At 37.4% G+C, this 25,039-nt stretch overlaps 2 protein-coding genes and 1 long non-coding RNA gene across 6 annotated transcripts in view; 2 read left to right on the top strand and 1 right to left on the bottom strand.

Annotated features, from left to right (window-relative positions):
- The first annotated feature begins 1,556 nt into the window (after positions 1-1,556).
- LOC136243161 (uncharacterized) lies at positions 1,557-3,057 on the top strand. Its single transcript, XR_010694760.1, has 2 exons — positions 1,557-2,382; positions 2,436-3,057. It is a non-coding gene; the product is annotated as an uncharacterized lncRNA (long non-coding RNA).
- Positions 3,058-4,229: 1,172 nt separating this feature from the next.
- Positions 4,230-6,111, bottom strand: LOC136243131 (uncharacterized). 4 transcript variants are annotated; one of them, XM_066034651.1, is made up of 7 exons: positions 5,949-6,111; positions 5,574-5,891; positions 5,447-5,521; positions 5,165-5,257; positions 4,911-5,112; positions 4,601-4,803; positions 4,230-4,555 (listed from the first exon to the last, which is right to left on the bottom strand). In XM_066034651.1, exons 1-7 carry the CDS (start codon positions 5,961-5,963, stop codon positions 4,316-4,318), a joined length of 1,146 nt encoding a protein of 381 aa, XP_065890723.1. In that variant the 5' UTR covers positions 5,964-6,111; the 3' UTR covers positions 4,230-4,315. The 4 variants fall into 4 exon arrangements, with proteins under 4 accessions (XP_065890723.1, XP_065890724.1, XP_065890721.1 ...); XM_066034652.1 differs by having other exon boundaries at positions 5,945-6,092; XM_066034649.1 differs by having other exon boundaries at positions 5,574-5,906; positions 5,949-6,072.
- A 10,192-nt stretch (positions 6,112-16,303) lies between these two features.
- The window catches only part of LOC136242297 (uncharacterized), a 39,516-nt gene continuing 30,780 nt past the window's right edge, over positions 16,304-25,039 (top strand). The window contains exons 1-11 of the mRNA XM_066033705.1: positions 16,304-16,403; positions 16,928-16,991; positions 17,083-17,193; positions 17,421-17,535; positions 18,026-18,093; positions 18,141-18,273; positions 19,769-19,827; positions 19,879-19,974; positions 20,084-20,201; positions 21,217-21,281; positions 21,335-21,448. Coding sequence (XP_065889777.1) covers positions 16,304-16,403; positions 16,928-16,991; positions 17,083-17,193; positions 17,421-17,535; positions 18,026-18,093; positions 18,141-18,273; positions 19,769-19,827; positions 19,879-19,974; positions 20,084-20,201; positions 21,217-21,281; positions 21,335-21,448 — 1,043 coding nt within the window. The remainder of the gene's footprint in view (positions 16,404-16,927; positions 16,992-17,082; positions 17,194-17,420; positions 17,536-18,025; positions 18,094-18,140; positions 18,274-19,768; positions 19,828-19,878; positions 19,975-20,083; positions 20,202-21,216; positions 21,282-21,334; positions 21,449-25,039) is intronic.

Genomic DNA, 25,039 nt, shown 5'->3' with positions numbered 1-25,039 from the left:
CTTTGTAATGCACTTTACTGGATTAAAATCCATGCGGTATTTATTGAAATACAGCAAATCAAAGTTTGAGAAATACAAATCCCCATAGGGAGCCCATACAAATAATTGCGTACGTAATTCTAATTGGAAGAATGTGGCACCTGTGATAGCCGAAGTTTTCGAGTGTTTCCGCGTGAATCTGTTGCTGATGAGGACGAAGAAAGTGGTTCTGAGCAAACCGTATATGCTGATTTCGATTTTGCCATGTGTTTTTTGATTGGAGGACGACTGATGTTGGATTACGATGGAAATATGGCCCTTTTAAAGGTAAATCGTCATCTAGCACTGCTCAGAATTCAGCCTTACAATCACCCTGGGCTTCAAGGCATCCCCCTGCATCGATGCAAGTATAGTTTGAAGGTGAGCAGTTTGTTGTCTTGCGCGGAATTGCAAAATAAGGTTCAAGGTTGAGAATAATCTTTTCAAAAGTGGAGACTGGCATGTGATACCAACCTTACATGGCTTCACACTTACCTGTTGTTATATTCTGGTGTATATTTACTGCTGTTTTGATCCATTTGTTATATTCTGGTGTATATTTACTGCTGTTTTGATCCATTTTATAGCAGCTTCAGTGATTATAATTTTGATCAGAAACTATTTATAATTTCTCTTTGTAGTATAGTGATGTCATTGTGTTATATAATAATTATCATCCTTAGTGCTTACAATGTGACAAATAAAGCTGAGCAGTGTCCAAACAAATCTATTTTAAAAATAATGTTGCTCTTACATTGTGTTATTGATTGTCATGTTTCCGAAGTATGTGTTAATTGTGACTTTTGATGCCAGTACTTGCCATGTTATAAAATATTACTAATTTTTCTAGTTAGTTATCCCTGAAAATGCATTAGGTACCTGTGTATACTTAGTATTACACAATACACACAGTTTTATCTGTGAATCACTTGCTTTATTCATGTAATATTCTGAGTGGTCAGTCTACAAAGAAGTGGTCACTTTTGAGAGGTTTTACTTAGTTCATACGCTGTTCTTCATAAAATAGATACGTGGTGAAAATTTCATGTCGTTATTAGTTTCCTATCTAGATTTATGACACTTTGAATATTGTGTTTGGTGCCATGCAATATACATAAAAAGCATTGAAAATGCTGTACACAAAAATCATCACACTGTCAACTTCTTTTCCTTATATCTTTTGATAGGAACCACTGATTGAGGTGGAGTTTGTACTAAAATGACCCTGAAACAATGCACAATATTTGTCATACCAATGAATTTATGGAATGTTAATTATTTAATTTAGTTGGAAATCTCTACTTGAAAACTTCTGTACTAAACTTTACAACGGGATTGGAAACGGAAGTAACTCACGTGATGTCTCTGTACAAATTCCCAATGTGACGTAACGAGCTCGAAAAATCATCCATGTTTCGCTTGCGCTAGTTAGTCACCATAGATACTGTCCGTAGTTACAAGCGCGATATTATTTCTAATGGCTTTATTTGCCAACTATTAGCAATTTGTCGACTTTTAACTTGACGAATTGGTTAAGGTTACGGGATACTGTAAACCCCACATGTACACTATTCATCATTTTTCATGATTAGGGGTTTGATTTTTCTTAATGCATTGTTATCAAATATTTATGCATTCTTAACTTCTCATAAATCGACATGGAATTCAAATGTTGTTACGGAAACATGAGTTGTCCCCATGCCAAACAGTGAAAACTGTGAACCAAAAATCAGACCAATGAAGAACCATGAGAACTTACTAACAATTCTAAGGTTTGAAGAACATCACTTGTGAGGGACTAACAAGAGGATTTGTGAATAATGTGTATAGTTGCTGAAATATGACTACAATATGGCCTAAAACAAGACACTGGTCACAAGATTAATTTTTAAATTGATATCACAAGCACTAGAAACATTATTTCTAACAAATGGCTCCGTCAGGACCTAGACAAGAAGCCAGACTAGTAGTCTGTTTATACAAAATGTTAACAACTAGTTTGACAGTCCTGATTTTTGGTTCAGGAAAATATCGCCATTAGTCAGCAAAACTACGCATGCGCTTACAGGTGCGCCAGTTGCTAAGTGTGTTGTATCTATGTTATCTTGTACTGTTACGTGTGTTTTCTTGTACCTTGTAACTGTCCAGTCAGCACGCTATTATTCTCCCAACAATTTAAGCCTGTTACCAGCTGATACAAAACACAACAACACCAAGCCCGCCTTAATTACGTAATAAAATTTTTGTTTGACAGTCGCTCACTATCCCGTAACCTTAACCTAGCCTTGTACACAATAACAGGAATGCGTGTGCAACCACAAGAGGCTGTTGTTCGTAATAAACAAGCCACCAGTATGTCAAGAGGTAAGCGAATTATGTTATGGCCACACCGTCTCATTTTTGTAGACTTTTCACAGATTCTCTGTGTTGGGAAGCAGCTTAGGTAGCTTTGTTTTGAAATCTATATCAAGTGTGTAGTGTAATAGGCAACTTGGAGTTATTGTAGGCAACTTGGAGTTTTTCCTCCTATATGGAAGAACGGCTATGCCGAATATAGGAGTTTAAAACCAAATTCAATTCAATTCAAATTCATTGTATCAATTGTCATATTGTATAAAATTACTGCTTACCACTTTACACTTGTAGACTTTTAGTAGGCCCATGACCAATGCTAGATATCAATTTACCATACCATCAACTACTACCACACTTGGGGGGTGTAAAGTGTGTGTTGGATTGCTCTGAAACCAAAGCTGTATGGCACGGGGATGAAAGACAGAATCTTCTAAAATTTTGAAGAAATCATCCAAGCCACATGATTAGACATCCATCAAAGAACACCAAATGACAGTGTACTGATGACCAACAAGCAAGAGCTCAAGATGCACTACCAAATTATATGTTTAAACAGTATGTGTACTTTCAAAAGAAGTGACAAACACTTAGTATAGCTAGCTACATTGCACACGTAATTCATAATCAACGTACACATATTACACTGTAAAGTTAAAATATTCAAAGTGTATGGTTTCTTTGTTAGTGTGACGGATTGTCGGTTTAACACAGTCTGGCTGTACTGATGCGGCTACCTTTAGCCAACTCTGTAGCAATGGTGAATGGCTTGTGTAATTAACTGAAGTCATACTGGGACCAATCAATCATGTTTATCCACTTTGTAGTATAATGCCACGTATGTACTGAAGCTTCCATACAGGCCTCCTGCAAATCTATGATATCATAGAATGACCTGGACTGGGAATTGAAGAATGTGGCCCGGCCTGGTGGACCAAGTGTTCTATTAGCTAGTTGCAGACACACTTGCAGGACAGTATTGTATTGTATGGAATACATCTAAAGTCCGTTCTTTCAAATATACGACTCAGTACAAGGTCACGGGTCGTTGAAATCAGTCACTAAACAAACTGGATAAATCATGCACCAGCGTCCAATGTGTCACTACCGAAAATTCGCCGAAATACGGTTCTTGCAAACTCTTCAAACTTTTGTTATTGTCCTGGGAGACTTAACTGCTTCATCCTGAAGTGAAGTTAGCGACAAACAGATAAACTACGGACACACCTGCTCGCCATCATCGTCTTTAGCAACCGCACTATGACGCAAACCGAAACACGGATGTTATAGTGCGCGAGTTCCGTTTCCAATCCCTATGTGTATAGTATATCTATGGCTATACTAAGCATACCAGACCCTTACTCTGTGCGAAGGGGCGGGCGCCACCAGACTAGGTGCCTATATGGTCACTATGAGCAGTCATTGGCGTCTTCATGGAGCCACTTCAGCCTGATAAGCTTATATTGCATGCTGTGTACCCATCATGTGACTTCTTATCAGCAAGTTGCAGGTGCAGCTTCCCATGTCTCAGTATAATAGGCACTTTTAGTTACACGTTGATCTGTAGTCTCTTCTGTTTTAATTGTCAATGGTATATGCTATGGCTAACATTCTGATAGTTACCAATCGCACTATTTTTTCTACTCTAGTACCAGCACAATATAACCAACCAGTTTAAAGAATAGAAATCTGGAATATGTTCCATATTAATACAGACACTTCTCATGAACATAATAGGTGACCTTTAGGCACTGCTCAAAGCATATATTCAATTTTATGAGCATAATAGACATGAGATATAGTAGTGGAAGACACTATAGTACCCATCAAGTGGAAGGGTGTGTATGTAGTCAACTGTATCATTTATACTGAAATTTTATTGCACACTCACACAAAACAATTCACCAGGTAGTACTGTTACTGTATGCAAGTTTACACTGTTGTTTCACCATTCAGGACAAGATATATAGGGGACTTCAACTATTGTAAATTTCTGGGTAGTGTTCGCTAGTATAGCAGGAATAACATTCGGTAGTAGTTGTTGCCCCTTACTGACTCTTTGGCTAATTGTCATATTTGCAGGATATAGTATCGCACCAGGTTGTCCCCCATGTTCACGAAATTCATAAGGCTCTGGATCAGTGTCGACAACATAAGGAATCCAGGAAAATTGGTCTGGCGTACCCTACAGAACCTCACATAAACAATGATAATGGACACAACAACTGACATTTGATGGTCCACTCTCTACAGGAGGATTAACATCATTGATAGGTATTCCTGGGTGAATAGATTGAGGGTACACATTTGCAGAAAAGGTGTTGGAGACTGCATCATATTTGATGGGTAGAAGTGTCTCCAAGTTGATCAATAGAAAGGTCTTTTGGCTAGTCTGACTGTGTTGATATTTTGCTTGGAAAAATACTGATGGTTCTGTGGATCATCAACATTGAATGACATAAACATCAATAAGCACGCATGTACAGGTACATTAAGAATATAAACAACACATGTTATTCTTGTTATAACAATCATCTTACTATCAAGCGAGTAATCATCAGAGTAATCATTGAAATACACTAGCCCAGTTGTTGAATTTACTGTCAAGATCTTTTCAGGTGTTTGAGGACTATCTTGGTGATCTTGATCCTGGTCTTGACTTTCTTGTGCCACCAACTTTATCAAGTCAACACCGTCAACTATCACGTTAGCGTTATGAAGTTGACATTCAATCTGTACTATCTGTATTTTGCAACATGACAACATAATATTTAATATGTTACCGTACACATACATTATTTATAATTGAATTGAATTCTGTCCAAACTTCCACAGCATCCACCTGAATATCCCATGACTTGTCATCATCTTGACAATCAGATATTAGCTGCAGTAAATAACATTTGCATGTTAACATTAATACCTATATGACTGCAGTGATCATTTGGGATTTATAGCAGAAGTCCTGACTTACATCATGCATAACTTAAATTCATTACTAAGGCCATATTTTATTTTTCATGAGGTGGTCTCACTGCTAGCTAGTTACTTTATTATATACATAACGTCTACATACTGCATTAGAGCTCCAGTTTGATGTAAGCTTTGTATTGCATAGCTGGGAACTGATGTCACCTGCAAACCTCTTCATCTGTTAGTACTACATATAACAGACGTCATTCAATGTGATATATTATGCTAACCTGAGACTGTGATGCAGTAGGAAATGTTAACATCATTTTCCCACCTTTATCAAATATGCTTTTTAAAGCATGTTTCAGGGGACGATTGATATCAAATTCCAACTCTTTTGACATCTTGTTAGTACTCTGTGAACCAGCCTGCCTTTCATTAACAGTCTTCTTGTTGTCCACATTGTCCCTCTGACCACCACGTAGAGATAAACTAATACCTGGTATTGTACTTCCCCTGGTGGTGGAACTAAATGTCTGGCAGACTCGGTAACTGCCAGACCAACACTTGAACATGCTATAAAATGTCTTACTAAATGCCATCATTGCCTGTAGATTAAAAGACTAAAGCATATAGCCATGCACATTTCCATGCAGTTTACCAACCTGTACAAGTTGCATATAATGTTGCTCTTTAGGATCAATCAATAGATTTGTTTCTGCTCTTCTGAGCTGCTACATGCACTCAGAACCATGGCAAATAACAAAAGATAATGTCTGATTAGTTCAGTTATTTAAGCCAGGGAGTGCTAGACATGGTTTCATTATAATAACCACAACAACACACTGTACTGATGATTTAATGCACCACAAATTGCCCAGGGCAGATAAGTAAACATCAACATGTAGCTGTATACAAACTGTGAAAGTTCACACCCAGTTTAAGTAAACACCACATGAATAATTGTGGTGAGAAAACTAAACTTTAAGTATTACTGCTATCATGCTATAGCTATATAATGACTCACGAGAAGAACAGGAGTCACTCCAGGCAAGGAAGAACGGCTGTAGCCGATTGCTCGGAGGCTAAATATATAAATCAAAATCAAATCAAAATCACTGTCTTGACATCAAACCTAAATTAGAATACAGGAATTGATTCCCAAACAGATTACAAATTGCTCAAGTGTCTAAGGGAATTGTATCTGTTGCCACAGTCCTAGATGTTGCTTTATAGATAACTAGCTATATAGTTATAGAGGTAGACGTAATATAGCGTCTAATCAGTGACCTGGAATACTAAACATTCATTTAGCTACTTATCACATTCAGGATGAAGTTACTGTATAGGTCACCTGTGAAGATAATTAAATGCAGCACCTTTCCCCTTAAAAATACAGCAGAGCTTGGTACACCTTGAAGGTATAGCAGTAATACAAACACTGTAAACAATTAGTAGTGACAATAGTTACGTTCACTACTTTTGTAGTGACCTTCAGTTCCTCTTTTGTAGTGAACATCACTACTAATTTGGTAGTGACGGTCGCTACCAAATTAGTAGTGAACGTCACTTACACAAAAATAAGCATTGTGGCAGACATTAGTAGTGGTTTGTTTTTACTGTGAAAACATACCATTGTATGTATCACTGCTAAAGGCTCGCACTAGCACAATTAATACCAACTTTTCAATATAGACCGTATACAGGCCGTGTGGCCAGTCTTAAAATTTGTGTTGTGTACTAAACTAGCCATGAATATAGCTAGTGCATACAGTATTAAGCAAAAATAGTGGATGTAGCTATAACTTAAGTTTGTGCATCTTAAAACATACCTAAGAAATGGGTGCTTGCAAGTGCAAAAATGTTGCATATAAATAATACAGTGAAACCTCTATAATCCGATGCTCATTGGGATAAGAAAATTGTGTTGGATTAGTAAGAATGTCGGATTATTGAGGTAGTATTACATAGAAGGTCTTTTTGACTTATATAGGTGTGATCCAATATCCTTGCAAGCTCCTGGATCTGTCCGGCAGATTCATCATAACATTTGAGACAATTGTTCTCCCCTTTTACGTTGTTCAAGTTATAGCTGTAGTCATTCAAGTAGCTACATACAATTAAGTATATAGCAGGGGAGAAAAGCAACTTTTTTTCCTCGTGAAGAGCAATGTTGTGCTAACTGTGATATTCTCTGCAACCATTTGACTTGGCTTGTCTGTACACCACTCACTCAGTGAATGTGTGGCCTCCTGACAATTTTTATGGCACAAGACTGCGGCAGGGAGTGGCTGCCCCACAGATATAACTTAATTCTTAAACTTGCCTCTGTTTCATTTGATGTGATAGGCGACACAAAATCATCAATGCACTAGCATAAATTGACACCTTGTGCTGTCAGCAAAAATAATTGGGACGCAAGGGAGGACAAAGGTAAATCCATGATGCATGCATTACATGGTATGCCAGAAGGAGCTTGTTGGAGTGCAGCAATGACAAGCCTGTAGCCTTAGCCATTATTAGATTATGATTGAAGGTGTAATAGAACAGTCAACAACTCAAGATATCAAAAATAATTAAAATCATAGATAATATAGTATAAATAGATTAGCAACGGTGAAATCATTCCCATAGGAACTAATAGTTTAGTGTACGGGCAATCCTCGTTACTGGTCCAAACCTTATCTTACAAACTCTACTTTGGTTCTTCATGAATTTACCTTGACAGTTTCCTCTTCACTATTACATCAGGTGAGTGTTATCAAATCACAGCAGTACGGAGCCAGTTTGTCTCAAACTTCATCATTATGGCCCGGTTGCCCAGGCATGCCACCAATAATTTTTGCAGTGCTATTACTAAGGACCCTGACAAGGTACAAGAATTTTTCAACATTAAATAACTAAGTCCACAATGGTTGGAGATTTGTATGAAGGATATATTTCATGAACTGAGCACTGATTCTGTCAACTACTGAACTCCCAACCAAGACAGGGTTTTTGATAAGTATTTCAACTTAAACATCAGCAATATCAACATTGCTCATACTTATTTGTCAATTTTCTCATATTTATTGTATCAAATTTGATCAAAATGAATGGAAAAGTGTGCATTATTAGGAGATATTTATGTCACGACATATGTCATATCACATCATGGAGCTTTATGTCATGACATGTCATACGTCATGACTATCGTGGCATCCCTAGTCTGTAGTGACATACTGACGTCACCGTTGCCAATCTCCTTTTATGCTGAAATTGAGTCTATTCTTCTCAACCTGTGCTTTGCTACCTCACCGCTGTGCCAAACTTCCTGCCATAACAATCATAATTTATACCTTTCATGTAATTATATCTTGATTTCAGGCTGATTTCAGGCTTGAGGCCTGAATCAGGTTTGCGAACCTGGTCTGTAGCCTTAGCCATTATTGAGTTACACTGCCTGAAGGCATCAGTCAGTCAATCAGTCAGCAGAAAATTCCACTGAAATTTTGTAGTAACCTATTGGAAGCATTTCAAGTTGAATTAAAGACACTTTTTAGGCTTAAACAATACTTGCAAGGTGCCATGAAGGTATTGTGAGGCTGGTTTCTGGTTAATATTTCTTTTGTGAAAAAGTGCAAACTTTCATGATCCCTGATATACAGTACTGTATGACTATTTCTAAGCAATTGGTGTCACCCTAACCAACCTGTACATGTGAAGGATGCCTCATGTCACAAAATAGAAGTGGCTTTCTAAAAGAAGGCATTCAGCTCAGAATATACAGAATGCATATAGCTACATAAACAATGTTCCTGGGGAGTAATCATTTGCAAATGTAGTGATCACACAGCCCTAATCTTAGTGAGCTATGATTTAACTAAAACGTTTCCAGATTCTGGGAGTTGCAGTGCATCAAATTTGACAACTCCTAGCTACACCTGTACTAATGAAGAGAATGTTTGAAAGGTACCAAGCTTGTCACTCATTGCATTATACATTAAGGCTTCAGAGCTGCATGCACCCATCATATAATCAAGGGCGGCTCCAGGGGGTTTCTGAGGTTTCCGGAAACCAGTCACGTTCAGATTGAGATACTCTAATAGAGCAGTCAATCACTGTAATAAAACAGTCACAGTATTCAGAGCAGCAGTGTAGCAATCTTTATGTACTTTATGAGTGATATTTTATATAGTTAGTGGAGGGCAGTTATTCTCAGCAGGTGGTGACCTTTTTTTTTGGTCTTCACCCAAAATCTAGCTATACTCTTGATCAGAAACCAGTCACCAAAACTCCTGGAGCCACCTATGATAATGTAGTCACATTATTAATTGTAGGAATTCAAGCGATAAAAAGTAGTGAAACAAGAGATGAATGATGGTATTACAACATAGCTCTGTGCTACATTGGCATGTTATAACAATTTATGTTTATGTCGAAGTAGCCAGGGATTTTCCCATCAAGCTATGCTGTAATACCATCACTCATCTCTTGTTTCACTGATTTTTATCACTTGGACTCCTACTTCATTGTTAAATATTTGGTTTTTTGTTATACCATACAGCTATACACATGTGACAGTTCTATTAGGGTGACAGCTGTATTAGAGTATCTCGAATCAGCCTTTCACCAGGGGGCATAGTACTATTTCATATTTTCATTGTGCTAGCATTATAAATACAGCTAGACGTGGTTATCATGATCACATAAGTAGATTGTTAAGAGGAGTGGTCTCTGTGCTCGATCATTATTAGTTCGTTAATGGGTGTGGTCTCGATCCAATTGTGAAGTTACAGCATAGATTATCTATAGTTACAGGTATCTACTGAACATAAGTGCTTCAAATAATTTTATTGTGTCTAGATATGCTGCTCAAGGAAAGTGTTGATATGGAAAATTTATGCCTTGATATGGTGTCATTGCATGAAGAAGACGACAGCCAGTCTGATTGAAGAAAGACAAGGCACAAGGGGCTGGAACCACATAAAGCACATACCACTGGTGGTTATTGTGGCATAAATGGTGGCCATGCACTGCTTCATTTGGCATCCAGCCTTGTGATTGTGATTGTGGTCAGGCAGGCAGGCAGGCAGGCAGGCAGGCAGGCAGGCAGGCAGGCAGGCAGGCAGGCAGGCAGGCAGGCAGGCAGGCAGGCAGGCAGGCAGGCAGGCAGGCAGGCAGGCAGGCAGGCAGGCAGGCAGGCAGGCAGGCAGGCAGGCAGGCAGGCAGGCAGGCAGGCAAGCAGGCAGGCAGGCCGGCTGGCAGATGAAAATTCAAGTTAGGTGATTTTTTTAAACTCTATATCCGGTTGCCTGTATACAGATAAGTGTTTTCTTGTTTTTAATGTGTTTACTGTTTGAATGGACTAATATTTTCCATAAAGGTGATTTTCATTGTGTAAGATGTCTTTAATATGATTTCTAAAGGCGGCATTTTAGATAACACATGTCACTTTTGGGGCAGTCCCTACTTAAACAGTATGGTTGCATATGGTATCAAAAATGTATAATAACTACTTTCAAGTTACAGGATTTATGCTGTTCCCTGTGTATGAAATTTTAGTGCTATGATCACTTTAAATACAGTGACTCACAATATGCTCAAGGGCGGTGTGACCAGTGAGGCCAGAGCCTCACCAGCCACTTTTTGGATGAACTAAAAAAATCTTTAAAACTTGATGAAACTAAAAAAATTGCAATACTTAGCATTTATTTTAATAGCAACAATGACACCCTGATTATGCTAAAGTTCAGTTAAATTTATTCAATCTAGAAGGATAACATATTAAGCTTCCCTGTGGGAAGCATGGCCCCCAGACTCCCTAGATATAGTATACTCTCCATGCCAAGTGTGCTTTGCACTGTACTATTAATGTTTTCTTTAACCCCTCTGCTCTGGGGGATGCACAGTCTACAAGCACACACCTTCTTCATTCTTTACACATTAGAGCCATTCACAATACTAAATGTTGATATTCAACCAAGTGATGATATGGACTCAAAATAGGGGAGGACACAAGGGAAATGTGCTCACTCTCCTATCCTTACCCATCATCAAACCAGAGTTATTACTCTAATAGAACAGTCAGTCCATGAAATTGTACCAAGTGTTACAAAAATTATCTAGGAGGCTAAATGTACCCATGGTATGGCACTGCAAATGCTCTGAACAGTGCAAGTGGTTGGATACCATATATAGATATATGACATAACTTACACTTTATGGTCTACTCATGGAAATCACCACTATAACTTAACCCTACAACTAATGTTTAATAAAGACCACTCAGAAAGCATAATTTACTACTACTCTGTACAAAAAAAATATCAATCCTAATGAAACACGAGAAGTTATGATGTTTAAGTACAGGTTGAATGCAGAGGAAATCCTGGATCCCAGGTTGTGTGGATCCTCAGGCACTTGCCTAGACTGCAAGCTGTTTGTGGATCAAGTCACCACCTGGAGGGATATATATAGTGACTAATAATTATAATGCTTATAGCCTATAATGGGGTGGGTATACTCTTGTCAAACGTGAACAATTTTTTCACTTTGCCACTCTATTATATAAGTTATTTTTACACTCTACTACAACAAGTAATTTTACCAGAAGTAGGACTTGCAGAATAAACACCAAACCAAGTACACCAAATACACTAACAGTGTAATACAATAATTTCATAGTAGCTAGCATGAAACTTACAAACCACTACTGATTTCAGTCGTTGAAAATGAAAAATGCATAATATCAAGAGTTCATAATAATATACTGAAGAGGGTATCCTACTCTTATATATCCCTGTAGAAGGGCATATCGTGAAGTTATGACATAGCACTTCTGAGTTCACCCGTTTTTCTTAGCATAATTAATGATGTCATTAGTTGAACATGGCATCGATTGAACGCGTGCCTAACAATGTCGCTAGCAACCAAATCAACTCCAGCTCTAAACGTTTCTCACTGAACTACAATTGCTTCTTCATGGGTTAAGACCGCTTCGTAGGCATTTCTTGCTAGGCCATTCGCGAATACAGCTATCCTGAGCGTCGTGAGTGTCGGTGAGTGTGACTCGGTGCTAACGATTCTTGCACTTTTATGGCTGCTCATACATCACAAACCCCAACATCTTGTCGTTACGTCATAACTTCACGATACGCCCTTCTACAAGGGTATAGTAGGATACTCTCTTCAGTATATATATTATGAACTCTTGATAATATGAACTTCCGTGAACTCCATATATAGAGGTTTCATATTCTGAAACATTCTGTAAAACTTGTTTCCTAACCACATAGTTCACTGAGCCCCTACCAAAAGTACGAAAAATATGTATTAACATGGTATAACAGATTTGTTAACGTAATAAAGTATTTTATTGTAGGAAATGATGTAGAGTATTAAATTTCAGGGTTCATATTGAGGAAGCCGGCAATATCCTTAGACCATTGTCTATGAGCAACTGAGCATTATAAACATGCATGGGTGATGTAGAACTAAATGCTTTAAAATCAAATGTTGCACGCCACATGACAATTAACAGCCTGGTTCACCTATTATCAACAAACTACTACAATACAAAGATGCAACTTTTAACTAACTTAGCAGTGGTCTTTAGCCAGCTAAAAACCAGTCCAACAAGTTATGTAATAAGTGTAATCAGTTTCTCATGTGATCCATGGCAACTTGAGCTTATACTGTTTGTCTGCAGTTTTTGTCATGCATTGGAAGATAGACCTCCTGAAGTAACCTACATTGGTGACTCATTTATGATTAGCAGGGTTATTTTGTTATACTTGTCGCAAAATGCAAACAAAAAACTTCTCCAGGAGTATAGCCAAGAATTTTCAAGGGAGTTTCCAACAGCAATGGGTCTGGGGAGCCACTGAGAGACTTTGAAATTTTGATGGTTCAAAACTCACCAGATTGCTATAATTCATGGATGAATTAATGTATTAGTTAACCATCTCTGGGACACAGCTATGTAGCTATCAGACCTACACTTAGAGATGTGAATAAAAATGGTATGATAGTAGCTAAACAATCAAATCATTATTTTGATTTCTAAGGCCAACATTTGTTAATTCCTTGTAGTATTCTGCGACACAGTGGATATTGTGTATCACATATCACCATCAATAAACTGTTCGATACGATACTACTATAACAATTTTAAACAGGTTGTAGGACCATGAGTTCTACAGACCTTCAGCACTTGGGCTGTAAAGTCTTAATAAATAAATACTATAATGAAGTGGTCATGGCTGTAGTTATGACTGGTACTAGCTAGCATAACAGCTAATAGTTGTAACAATATATTCCAATTTATCTGTACCTTAAAGGACCAACAAGTGCTGATTCTGCATTCATTGTATATACAGATTTCTGTATTTAGAGAATGTCGATAAGCTACAGATGTATTGTACTGAACAGATGTGACAATTAGCTAGTGTGTTCTGATACGATTCATTTTTAGTGTGGAGAGAAAAAAACAGAGACCTGTGCTGTTAAAAAGCACATCTCTATCTAGATACCTATGGTGGTGTGGCCTCTATACACTACCCAGACAATTAGCTACCACAAACATTATAAATTAATGCATACTCCCACAAAGGCTTGTCCAGATTACTCCACATTTTGATGAGTTGTCAAGATGGCTGGTATATATAGCAGATTGTTTACTGCTTAGAGGTACAGTTCTTTATACTTAAGGTGTAATAGCTACTGTTTTCAGAAGACCCGGTTAAGAATATTTTGGCCATAACAGTAGCACTTATACATGCATATTTGTATGGCTTCTTGTAACATTGCACTTTATAGCACAGGTAATAGAGAGGCTTTCTATTTGAGTATCTGAGAGATCACTGTTACAGTAATAGAGCAATCACTCACTGTTCTACTAGAAAACCTCGATATATCGATATTCCTAAGTACAGTATCGTATCATGATACTTATTTGTTGTATCGATATATTGCCATATCAATATGTATTGCAGATCCCTAATTCCTTGCACCCACCCACATGCCACTTTGCCTACTGCATTGGTAATTATTAATTATTTAGAAATACAATTATTTATGTGCTCAAGATTGAGATACTCTAATAGAGCAGTCAACAACTCTAATATAACACTCAGCTATCCTACTACAGCAACCATACCCATTATTTATTTATTTTCTGGGAGGCATTCAAACTCCTCTAAAAGTATTATTTTGTTACTAAATTTGTTGGAAAGTGCTTTGTTGCACTTATGAAAAGCTTACAATCCTTTGAACATCTATCCTATTGCTTGAAACTAATTCATTGGTGGACAGTACATTGTCATTCTGAAGGCTCACCAAAATAATGAAGTTAATTAATAACCGCCCGCCCTCACTACCTGATTGCTCTCAAGGTGACAAAGTAACTTATTATGTTAGCCTAACTAGAATTAGACCTAAGCGTGCCAAGGATGTGTCTCTTATATACCCTACAGCTCTTGATCAAATCATAATATTAAAACTACCTAGCTACACAAAAAGCTTCAACCCTGAAACATACAAAATACTTTTGGATCCGCCCCTGGAAATACGTATCGGTGCTCCAGGAGGGCTCCAATGTAGTATAGAATTAACCTTTTAGACAATTACTCATTCTACTTTTGTCTACATAACAAAATTAGTTGCACGCGGTTGCACGTGATATCCACATAGCTACTGGTAGTACATACCATACCTCTGCTAGAGATTGAACTTGATACTTCCACTAGATGAACTGATATTTATAGTGTTGTTTCCAGTTAATTCGAGGTCACAGGGGAATGTTTTCTCTACTTGTCTTAAAGTGGCGGCCATTTTAGTTACAACATTGTCATGGTAGCGATCACGTTTTCAGAACGCTACAACGCGCGTGTTACAGTGTGTTGAGAGTGATTTTGTCTGCGAGTTTGTTTGCGAGATATTATCATGTTTCGTGTGCTTAGGAGAGTGGCCAAGTGGCTGTCATGTTTCCCCGGTATAATAATACAACTAAATTGATAACTAGTCTAGCTAGTATCGATAATATCACGTTGTTACTGTACGCGTCCCTACATGTAAATACGAGTTTTATCATTATTTAGTTCACATTGTGTTTTGTATTTGTTATATGTTACTCTTTTAGTTAAGCGGAAGCGTTCTAAGAAGAAGAAGGCGAGGATCGAGGAAGTTGACGACTTTCCAACAGCTTTGATCGCGTCAGCTGTACAGGAATCTAATGAAGGTACATAATTATTAAGTAATTACCCCTGTATGATCACTGGGTTAAACCTACAGCGTTAAGATTAATATGGGTTGTTCTATTAGAGTGTTTCACTTTCATTTCTTGTGTTTGTAGCTACAGTGATCACATAGCGTAGAAAACACGTATGTTTACGGGACACCGTTAGGGGGCATCTCCAAACTGATTTTGGTACGCTTAACGCCACTTCAGACCCCCCCCCCCCCCTTATCGTCACAGTATGAAAACAATGCATTGGCAATAGAAGCACAAAATGTTATAGTCTACAAACAGTGTTGCTGCTTAATCACGTCACTTTCTCTGTTCCTAGCTGTATACACTATAACTGCTTTAATAAAATTTATAACGTCACAGGCTGAACCCCCCCCCCCCCCCCCAACATCATTATGATGTTTGGAGATGCCCCCTTACATCATGTGAATAGCCACGATGTTTAACAAAACACTACCACAAACAATATATTGTAGCCAATTTGCAAGATACGATACTATTACAATGTCCCATCCAAAGTGCCCTAGAAGTTGCTGCAGCTTGTACGCAAATTTTGCATTTGACCTAAAACTACCTGGCACACTTAATGATTTTTCATCAAACCGCAGTACTGAATAGTCTTTGCTTACAATACTAACAAACATTCATCCTTTATTGTACAACCATTACTGAGGTCATAAAGAGTATCCAAGTGCATCTAATGTTTTCACATGTTTCCAAACTTTATCTAATTATTGTGGCTATTAATGGACGTGACTAAAATGCGGAATGGATTGGGAAACGGACTCGTAAATGGTCTGGGAAAAACAAAAACTCACTCCAAACGTCTATTTATCACAGTTACCCAATATCAGATTCTGCAGTATCACATTACATTGTACTTCATCCACTGGTAAGGCTGAATATAATAAGGGTCAAATTTTTGGAAAGGTTTTAGCATACCGTTAACATGTGTGTCAACCACTTTCTGACTTAAGGTTGGTCACTCACACCATAACTCTTTGATGTATGATTACAAAGCTAAGCGTGGCACGTGGTATGAAGGCTTGTTGTTTATTAGCTAGTAAAGTAATGTGTTTTACTGTGAGGGCTCTGGGTAGCATGGATATACAATTTGTCTTTCAGCATCAATATTAAATGCAAATGTTCAACAGTTCCAGAGGAAATATTTGACAAGGGGAAAATTTTAATGAATCATACGATCAAAGCATTAGAAATTACACTAAACGTAAAATTTTGAGAGAAACAATTTTGATGAATTAGAGTGCAAATCATCAAAATATTCCCTCACCAAATAACAAGATACACCTGACTGCTCTATTAGAGTATCTCAACTTCTGCTGGTTTCACTGGTAACTACACCACTGACATCACCACTCACTGTACATACAATACTGTACATATATTATGTTATAGTTGAGAGAGAAACTGTTGTGGAGGTGGAGATCATGTCTACTGTGGAATGTAATGTCAATTCACAGTAAGTACTTTACTATTGATACACACATAGACACATATTAAGTGTTATTATGTACTGTAAGATATTATAACTGACTATACACTATCAATAGGGATGAGACTGTGAAATGTGATACATCACAAGTGACCGCCACACCCAAAATAATAACAGTTGCTGATATATTGAATATTATAATGGAAGGACTGGAGTCAGCTGTAGCAAGGTAAATACCCTATATCAGCCTTGTTGTGGTTGATATTATCAGTTTGTTCAATTTTGTCTATATATGGGCATATAGCAATGTTTTTGTAGTTGTGACTGAATTTAGACTACAGATGATGTTGTATTTCAGATCTGCTTTGTGTACTGGCTTGATAATGTTATTTTATATCAACTATCAGAATATACCTCTTGTCAAATCTGCTGATTCAATGATGCATTTTGTTGTAGGAATGAAGAGATCCAACATGATATTGCCATGAATGTGAGCAATGGCTACAAAGAAATGTTAAGTGATACAAGTGAACTACTACAACAACTGGAAGAGAATGAATATCTAAAGGAGGTATACTGAAAATTAAACTTAGGTGTTGTGTTTTGTGTAGCTGTTACAAGAACATAGTATCTTTGAGCATATTTTTAAAATGTTGTTCGTTTTGTATGTCAGAGGATATAGCTATAGACAGTGTGATTGCAAGTGTTGCCTTGCAAAAAGTTGCTACAGTTTCGGCAAGAGTACGTACTCTTGGTTTCAGGTTCATGGGAAAAGTGAGGGCAAAAGTATTGAGTGTTGTATAGCCAAAACTGTTCCAAGCACAGCACATGTATGTTGTGTACTTCATCGTAACAATACTCCATCTTCCAGTACTACTTAGCATTTTAAAATTTTTCCTAGCGTATGCTTTTTTCCTAGCGTATGCTTTTTGCCCTCAAAAATGACGTCTTATTAAGTGCGCGTAGAGTTATATGGCCTAGATTGTACATGGTCTATATATTGCTATATGAACATGTTATTGATTATGGATACTGAAATATATTCTGCATCTTCTCTACAGTGTTATTCTCCAATGGAAGACGATCATCCCAACTCACCCATTGTTTCAATGGAGTGTCATAGTGATAGGTAACTGATGTATTGGATAAATGTATGTGATACACTTTGCCAAGTAGCAGTTCAACCACTTCAAGCAGTTCTTGTATTTATCTGAGTGACATCAATTGTGAAATTATTGATCAACCATCACTGAACAAGGCTAACCAGCTACCTGATCTTCTACCATTTGATCTAGCTGATATTTTTCAAGTATGCTCCACAGAAATACTATAAGCTAAATCCAGTCATCAAACTACTGGTCTATGTGTTAGTATCAAATGGTACGGTCATACCGTTTAAGTAGGGATCCTGGTGAAATTTTTACGCGCCGCCCCAATTCCGCCTTTAAAAAGCACCCTAGAGATATCTTATGAGATGAAAATCACCTTTTTGAAATAGTACTAGTCCATATAATACGTAAAACTACAACAAAACACTTACAGGTGGCCGGATATAGAATTTAAAAAAAATCGTTTAAACTTTAATTTTAGACTGACTGCTTGACTGCCTGACTGACCACAGTCGCAAGCCTAGAGGCCAAATGAAGCAGTGCACAGCCACCATTTTATGCCACAATAACAAACTCACCAGTGGGATGTGCCTTTTGGGCTTCCGACGAGTGTGTGCCCTCTGCGCCTTGTCTTTTCTTTCAGCTTCAATCAGGCTGCTTGTCTTCTTCATCCAATGAACCATATTGAGGTGTTAATTTTCCGTATCAACACTTTCTCTAAGCAGCATAATAGATGCCATGAGATTATTTAAGGCACTTAGACTATGCGCTACTGTACGGAGGTACCAGTACTAGATAGCTTTCACCATAGATAATATACCCGTGCTATATTATCTATGCTTTCACGATAGGTCACAAGACATTCTTTATTCTACGCATTATCAATATATCGATTGAAACCACAACGACACACCCCTTTTATGCTAGCTGTATTTCAGTGACCACACACCTTCAAGTTGAAAGGCTGACTTGAGATACTCTAATAATCGATCAAAACCACGATGACCAAGCACACATCTTTGCAGGCTGACTCAAGATACTAATACAGCAGTCACCCTAATAGAACAGTCACATGTTTATAGCTAGCTGTATGCCTTAACAAAAAACTAAGCAAACTAGTATATTAAAAATTATAAATTTAAAAATGAAGTAGGGATCCAAGCAATAAAAAGTAGATGAACGACAGTGGCTATTACAGCATAGCTCAGTGGGAAATCCCTACTTTGACATTGAACACAAAATAATTGCTATACCATTCCAAAGTAGAGATTTCCCACCGAGCTATGCTGTAATAGCTACCATTGTTCATCTCTTGTTTCACTACTTTTTATTGTTTGGATCCCTACTTCATTTTTAAATTTATAATTTTTAATATACTACTGTATTTGTGTGTGCGTTCATAATGTGACCGTTTCTAGTGTGTGCAATCCAAGTTGTTTTCTTTGGTCTTGAAAAAATTTTTTCTTGTGCACAAATATTTAACTGGCAGGAAATCTAGTTTGTTAGATCTTTAATAAAAATGCCCAGCAGTGTTCGTGTTTCTTATTCAATTGATGGTGCTGTAGCTACTCTATGTCATGTACGTAGCTCCCTCATTGGTCATATGGGAATTGAGTTGAAATATGGTCACTATAATAGCCTAATTACTGTAAAGGCGTTCAATATTCTTTACTTCATGCTGTCCTTCTGTTACAGTGTGGTGGTGATTTAACAGAAGAAGATAGTTTCAACCCAAGAGAGTACTACAGTGACTGGTAATAACTGACACAATACCTTTTGTTGTTCATTATAATATTATTACATAGGGATGAGGTGATGAGTAGTGATGAAGATTTGAGAAGCTCCAATGAACCAACCACTACTGATGATATAAAGGAAGGATTAGAAGCTTCTCAGGAAATGTAATTGCTATGCATAAATTGTGTTGCTGTAATACCAACAAATTTTTCTCATCCATTTTACTATATGACTAACAGTCAATGTTTTAGTTTACATCATATTGTTCCACAGGAATGAAGAGTTCTATAATGATATTGCAACAAGTGTTCAAATTCATGCTGAAGAAATTTGTAATGAGAGAAATGAAATACTTCAAAGGTTGGAGAATACTGAGGGAGCCCAACAGCAGGTATGAAGTGTCCATGTTAATGGATGACTATATAGTCTGTTAGTGATCACTCCTACAATCAGGAGTGTAACAATAAAATATTAAGTGAGGGGGCTAAGAAGGGTGATGACAGATTGATACAATTTGGCAACAGATTTGGCTGAAGTTTACTTAAAATATGTCTGTCCTATTAGAGTATATTGATCTTAAAAGTGGGGGGGATCCCCTGTATATATGCAACCTTTGTTATAAACTACAGAGTAATCCATCAGTTATCCAAACCCCTGGGGATCACCTGTTAGTAAGTCCAGACAACTGACATGTCACTGTTATTTCAAATAACAAAATTAACTATCTTTGTTGTGGTAGACATCAAAAACTATAGTATGTTTCCATTCACCTGAGCCCTCATTTGTTCTAAATAGCTAGCTTTCTCTAATCTCCTTGGATTCCAGAAATAATATTTATATATAAAATAAAGCTGGCACTGGTCTTCAAGCTTAAATGCCGTCGGTACATTCATTTCACTATCAAGCACACTATAGTTGTATGGAAATAACTATTATGGTGAGTTAGAGGTGAGCTAGGGTTGGAGTGAGCGAAGCGAGCATCCTGGAAACTGGGCCAACCCTAGCTCACCTTGAACTTACCATAAACTTACCTTCATATAGACAGTGAAAGTCATCATTATGCAAATCTCAGATTAGCATTAGGGTTGGGTTGGGTTGGGTTGGGTTGGGTTGGGTTCAGCTTTGGTCCCTTCTTCCTTTTGTTATTTTAAGATATAGAGGCTACTTTAATTTTACACTAAACACTAAGGGAGGTGGGTAGGTGTAGCATCCCTTGAGGCTTTCATCCCAGAATGTGTTTTTTTTTTGGTTCAGCACCCTTTCCAGTGACACGTATTTTTGTAAGTTTCTCACTTAACACCTTCTGCCAGCTTTATATCCTCTACCACTTTGATACACCCCATCACCTCCTGTATTATGTGTATGCTGCAGGCAATAATAACAAATATTCTTCAATTGTTTTACAGTGTTTCACTTCAATGGGAGAGGACAGTAGCCCAGCCATTGTTTCAATGGAGTGTCATAGTGATAGGTAACTGATGTATACAATGTGATTACATTTTTATCACTTTGATATCACAACAGCACTTCAATGACATCATTGACCAGTAGTTCTCTAACTAATGTCACTGACATTGATTTTGATACTGACAATCAAGTGTGTGTGACTGATACTAAGAGATGTGATGTTGTGTCATGGTAATAATTGACACAATAAGATGTGATTACCTTTTGTTGTTCATTATGATATTATTACATAGGAATGAAGTGACCTCCAGTCAACTAATATAATGCAGCAGCAACAGCAGCAGCAACAATAACAACAACAGCAACTACAACAGCAGCAACTACAACAACAACAACAACAACTACAACAGCAGCAGCAACAACAACAACAACAGCAACTCCAACAACAACAACAACAACAGCAGCAGCAGCAACAACAAAACCAAACAGCAGTAATTAACAGCAGGATTTTTTTCTAAAATTGTATATAGAGTGAAAATAACAAAATTATTAACTTCTTACTACAATTGAGAATTTGTTCAATAACTATAGCTGTTACAATCTGTCCATTATCTATCATTACTACTTAAGATCATGACGTCTTTTCTTTCATCTTTCCTTTATGGGTACCTTCAATGGCCAACGTAAATTTTTCATCTTCATTACCAACACCAATTGGACACTGTAAATTGAAGAAAATACCAGTAAAGTTATTTTAATGATCACCTGGACTCTGCGATGGTGTTGATACACAATAAACAACTGATCTTCATTAATTCATATTATTGTTAAACATTAAGTGGGCCTATTAAAGGCAAGTTTGACTGATTCCAAATTGTCCAGAGTATGGTTGTTTTCACTGTCACACACTAACATTATAGTTCTTCTGATTGCAATAGCACTAGACCACATGGAGATTTAAACTGGGACTAGCAGTACTATGACTTAGGGATGCCATGATAGTCATGACATATGACATGTTGTGACAAAAAGCTCCATGATATGATATGACATAGGCTTCTTTATGTTGTGACATAAATATCTCGTAATAATGCACACTTTTCCATTCATTTTGATCAAATATGTAATAATTATGAGAAAAATTGACAAATAAGTATGAGCAATGTTGGTTGTTTGTTGATGTCATAGTTGATATTGCTGATATTTTTGCATCGAAATAGCTATACAGTTTCATAAGTAACAGCTTCAGTTGTGAAACTTTAAGAATTGCTTATATCATGACATAAATCTCTATGACATGTGACATAAAAATTTCTGTTGCAGCATCCCTACTATGACTGGGAAAAAAAGTTCAATACAGTGTAAAATACAGTGTAAAATACAACATGGTACAATCCTTCTTTGTCTGCTGCATGCAGGGCCACCCAGAGAAATTAAGGGGCCCAGGGCAAAGAATTAAAGTGGGGCCCCAGAGGCAAGGAGGTTTCCACTCTGAATCATAACTTCACCCAAGCTGTAAGTTGAAGACCAAAAAAAAAAAAAAAAAAAGGTCATGACCTGCTAACAATGACAATAACTACCCCTCACCAACCATATCTCCTTATCTATAAGCTTGCTACACTGCTCCTTTGAAGAATACTGTGACTGCTCTATTAGAGTGTTTAGATCTGACTGCTCTATTAGAGTATATCAAACTTTTAAACAGGTATTCAAGAGGCCCTTCATGGGGCCTCCTGGGGGCCCTTTCAGGCTGGGACCCGGGGAAAAATGCCCCAGTTTCCCCCCTGTGGGCGGCCCTGGCTGCATGTTACCTGCGATCACTTAAACTTTCCATTTCCACTACTTGCTCCACCAACAATATGAGAGTGCTGGAACTGTTTGTTAGAAAATGCTTCAAAAAGTGTCGGGTAAATCTCTGAGTGTCTCAGTTGGTAGTTATAATGTGTTGACTCAACTTGATGTTCGGTATTATATTTTTGGTGTTTTGATTGACCCTGTGTTGTCTTGGAACTTACATATTCGTAGTATGGTCTCTAGAGTCAGATCAAGACTTGCTTCAGTTGCTCACTATGGGTCACTGCTGCCTGCAGTACTGTGTGTACTACACTCCACTTTTGTGATGCCACTCTTTGATCATTGTGATGTCATTTGGTCTCCATCTACTGCAAAACTGAATTGTTTAATTGAAAGAATCCATTCCACATTATCAACAAATTTCCATTGACTCACTGTCCAAAATTTTCCTGTACATTGACTGAGCATCGGAAATTTCATACAGTGATTCAGATTTTCAAATCTTTGCATCAGATTTCTCCCCTTATTTACAAAATATTTTTCAATTTTCAAAGGACATAGCAGGTCATGTTAGCCGTAACATTAATTGACTCTTTGTCCCCCAACTATGGTAAATAATATCGAGGAGTTGTGTTATGGAATAGTTTGTCAGCAAGTGTTTCTGAGGCTGCTACATTGCCATATTTTTAAAAATTTTACCTCAATGCTTGATTGTTGTTTTTTTGGTTGTGTTGTATGTAATTATAGCTAGTTGAATTTTGTGCAATTTTTGTTATAAGTAAAAATGCACGAAATAAAATAATGCTTTCAAGAATCATGCAATTGACTATACAATCATTCTATGGCTGTTTTTTGTAGATCCCAGCAACTATGTAGCTCCTAAGGAACTTGCCTACACAAATTTTCAGGAGATTTTCTTACATTTAATAATCACAATGTGAACATTATTTGATTCCTTGCATTTACAGGCTCTTATCCTTATGTGCCCTATAATATAGTAGATCATCAGTATACACTGCTACAGTTTAATGCAATGTTATAGCACATGTTTACTGGCCTCTAGAGGTGCAGATATAAATATAGGACTGAATATTGGAAAAGGAGCGCTTAAGCACTTTAGTACAATTGCATGCACTGTCATTGTTATGGTTGGCTTTGTTGCACTGTTGGTGGATCATTACGCTTGAAATACCACCCCTTCCCATGATGTTAGACATTTTTATAACCATGCACCTTCTTCACAAGTCTTTTTTTGCTACAAAAAGGTTTTGGTAATCACCTTTTATCTTATTTTAGTGCTCACGTAAAGTCCATATGTAGCCCATTACACAATATATTGGAATCAATAATTCTGTATTATAGCCTATAATTATATTGGTTGTCAAAATATCAATAGCTATAATACAGCAATAAACAACATATAGCTAGGCAATTGGAATCAGTTCATAATAGATGTCCAGACCTTGTACGAAGATTTTCTCATTGAGTGATCATGTAGCAAAATGGGTGTGTGGTTTATTGGGGAAAACCCCAATGCAGGAATTCCCAGCTGTACATATGAGTCATGAATAACAACTCATACAACCCGTGGAATTAACCCCCAGGATGTGTTTACTGTCCGTTGAAGCAGGGAAGATGGTGGTAATGAATTCTTCTCCCCTATTGTTATTATCTACTTTACTAGTTAGGCACTGGAGGGCGTACACAGAAGGCAGAGCCTGTTCAAGGTGTTTACCCATAGTCTAGGGGCCTAAGCGAAAATCTTTGATAAATATATATCCTAAAGTGAAATGGGACAAATACCTAGAAGGGCTGAAAAAAGCCAACCCCATCGTGACTTGATCCGCAGACCACCCAGATTCCGGCCAAGCACCACACTCAGAGCCAACTTTGTAATAAAAAGTCATAAACACATTGGAAACATTGACTATATAGCAATAAATTAAAATGCAGTTACATTTCTTGGAAACTCAACATTTTCAAACAGCAGCAGTGGCTCTTTCACGAAAATCTACGCCTATACAGTCT

This window comes from Dysidea avara, chromosome 13 (assembly GCF_963678975.1).
Source record: "Dysidea avara chromosome 13, odDysAvar1.4, whole genome shotgun sequence".
Lineage (NCBI taxonomy): Eukaryota > Metazoa > Porifera > Demospongiae > Dictyoceratida > Dysideidae > Dysidea > Dysidea avara.
The sequence above is the reverse complement of the archived record's forward strand: the minus strand, read 5'-3'. Positions and strand labels throughout refer to the sequence as shown.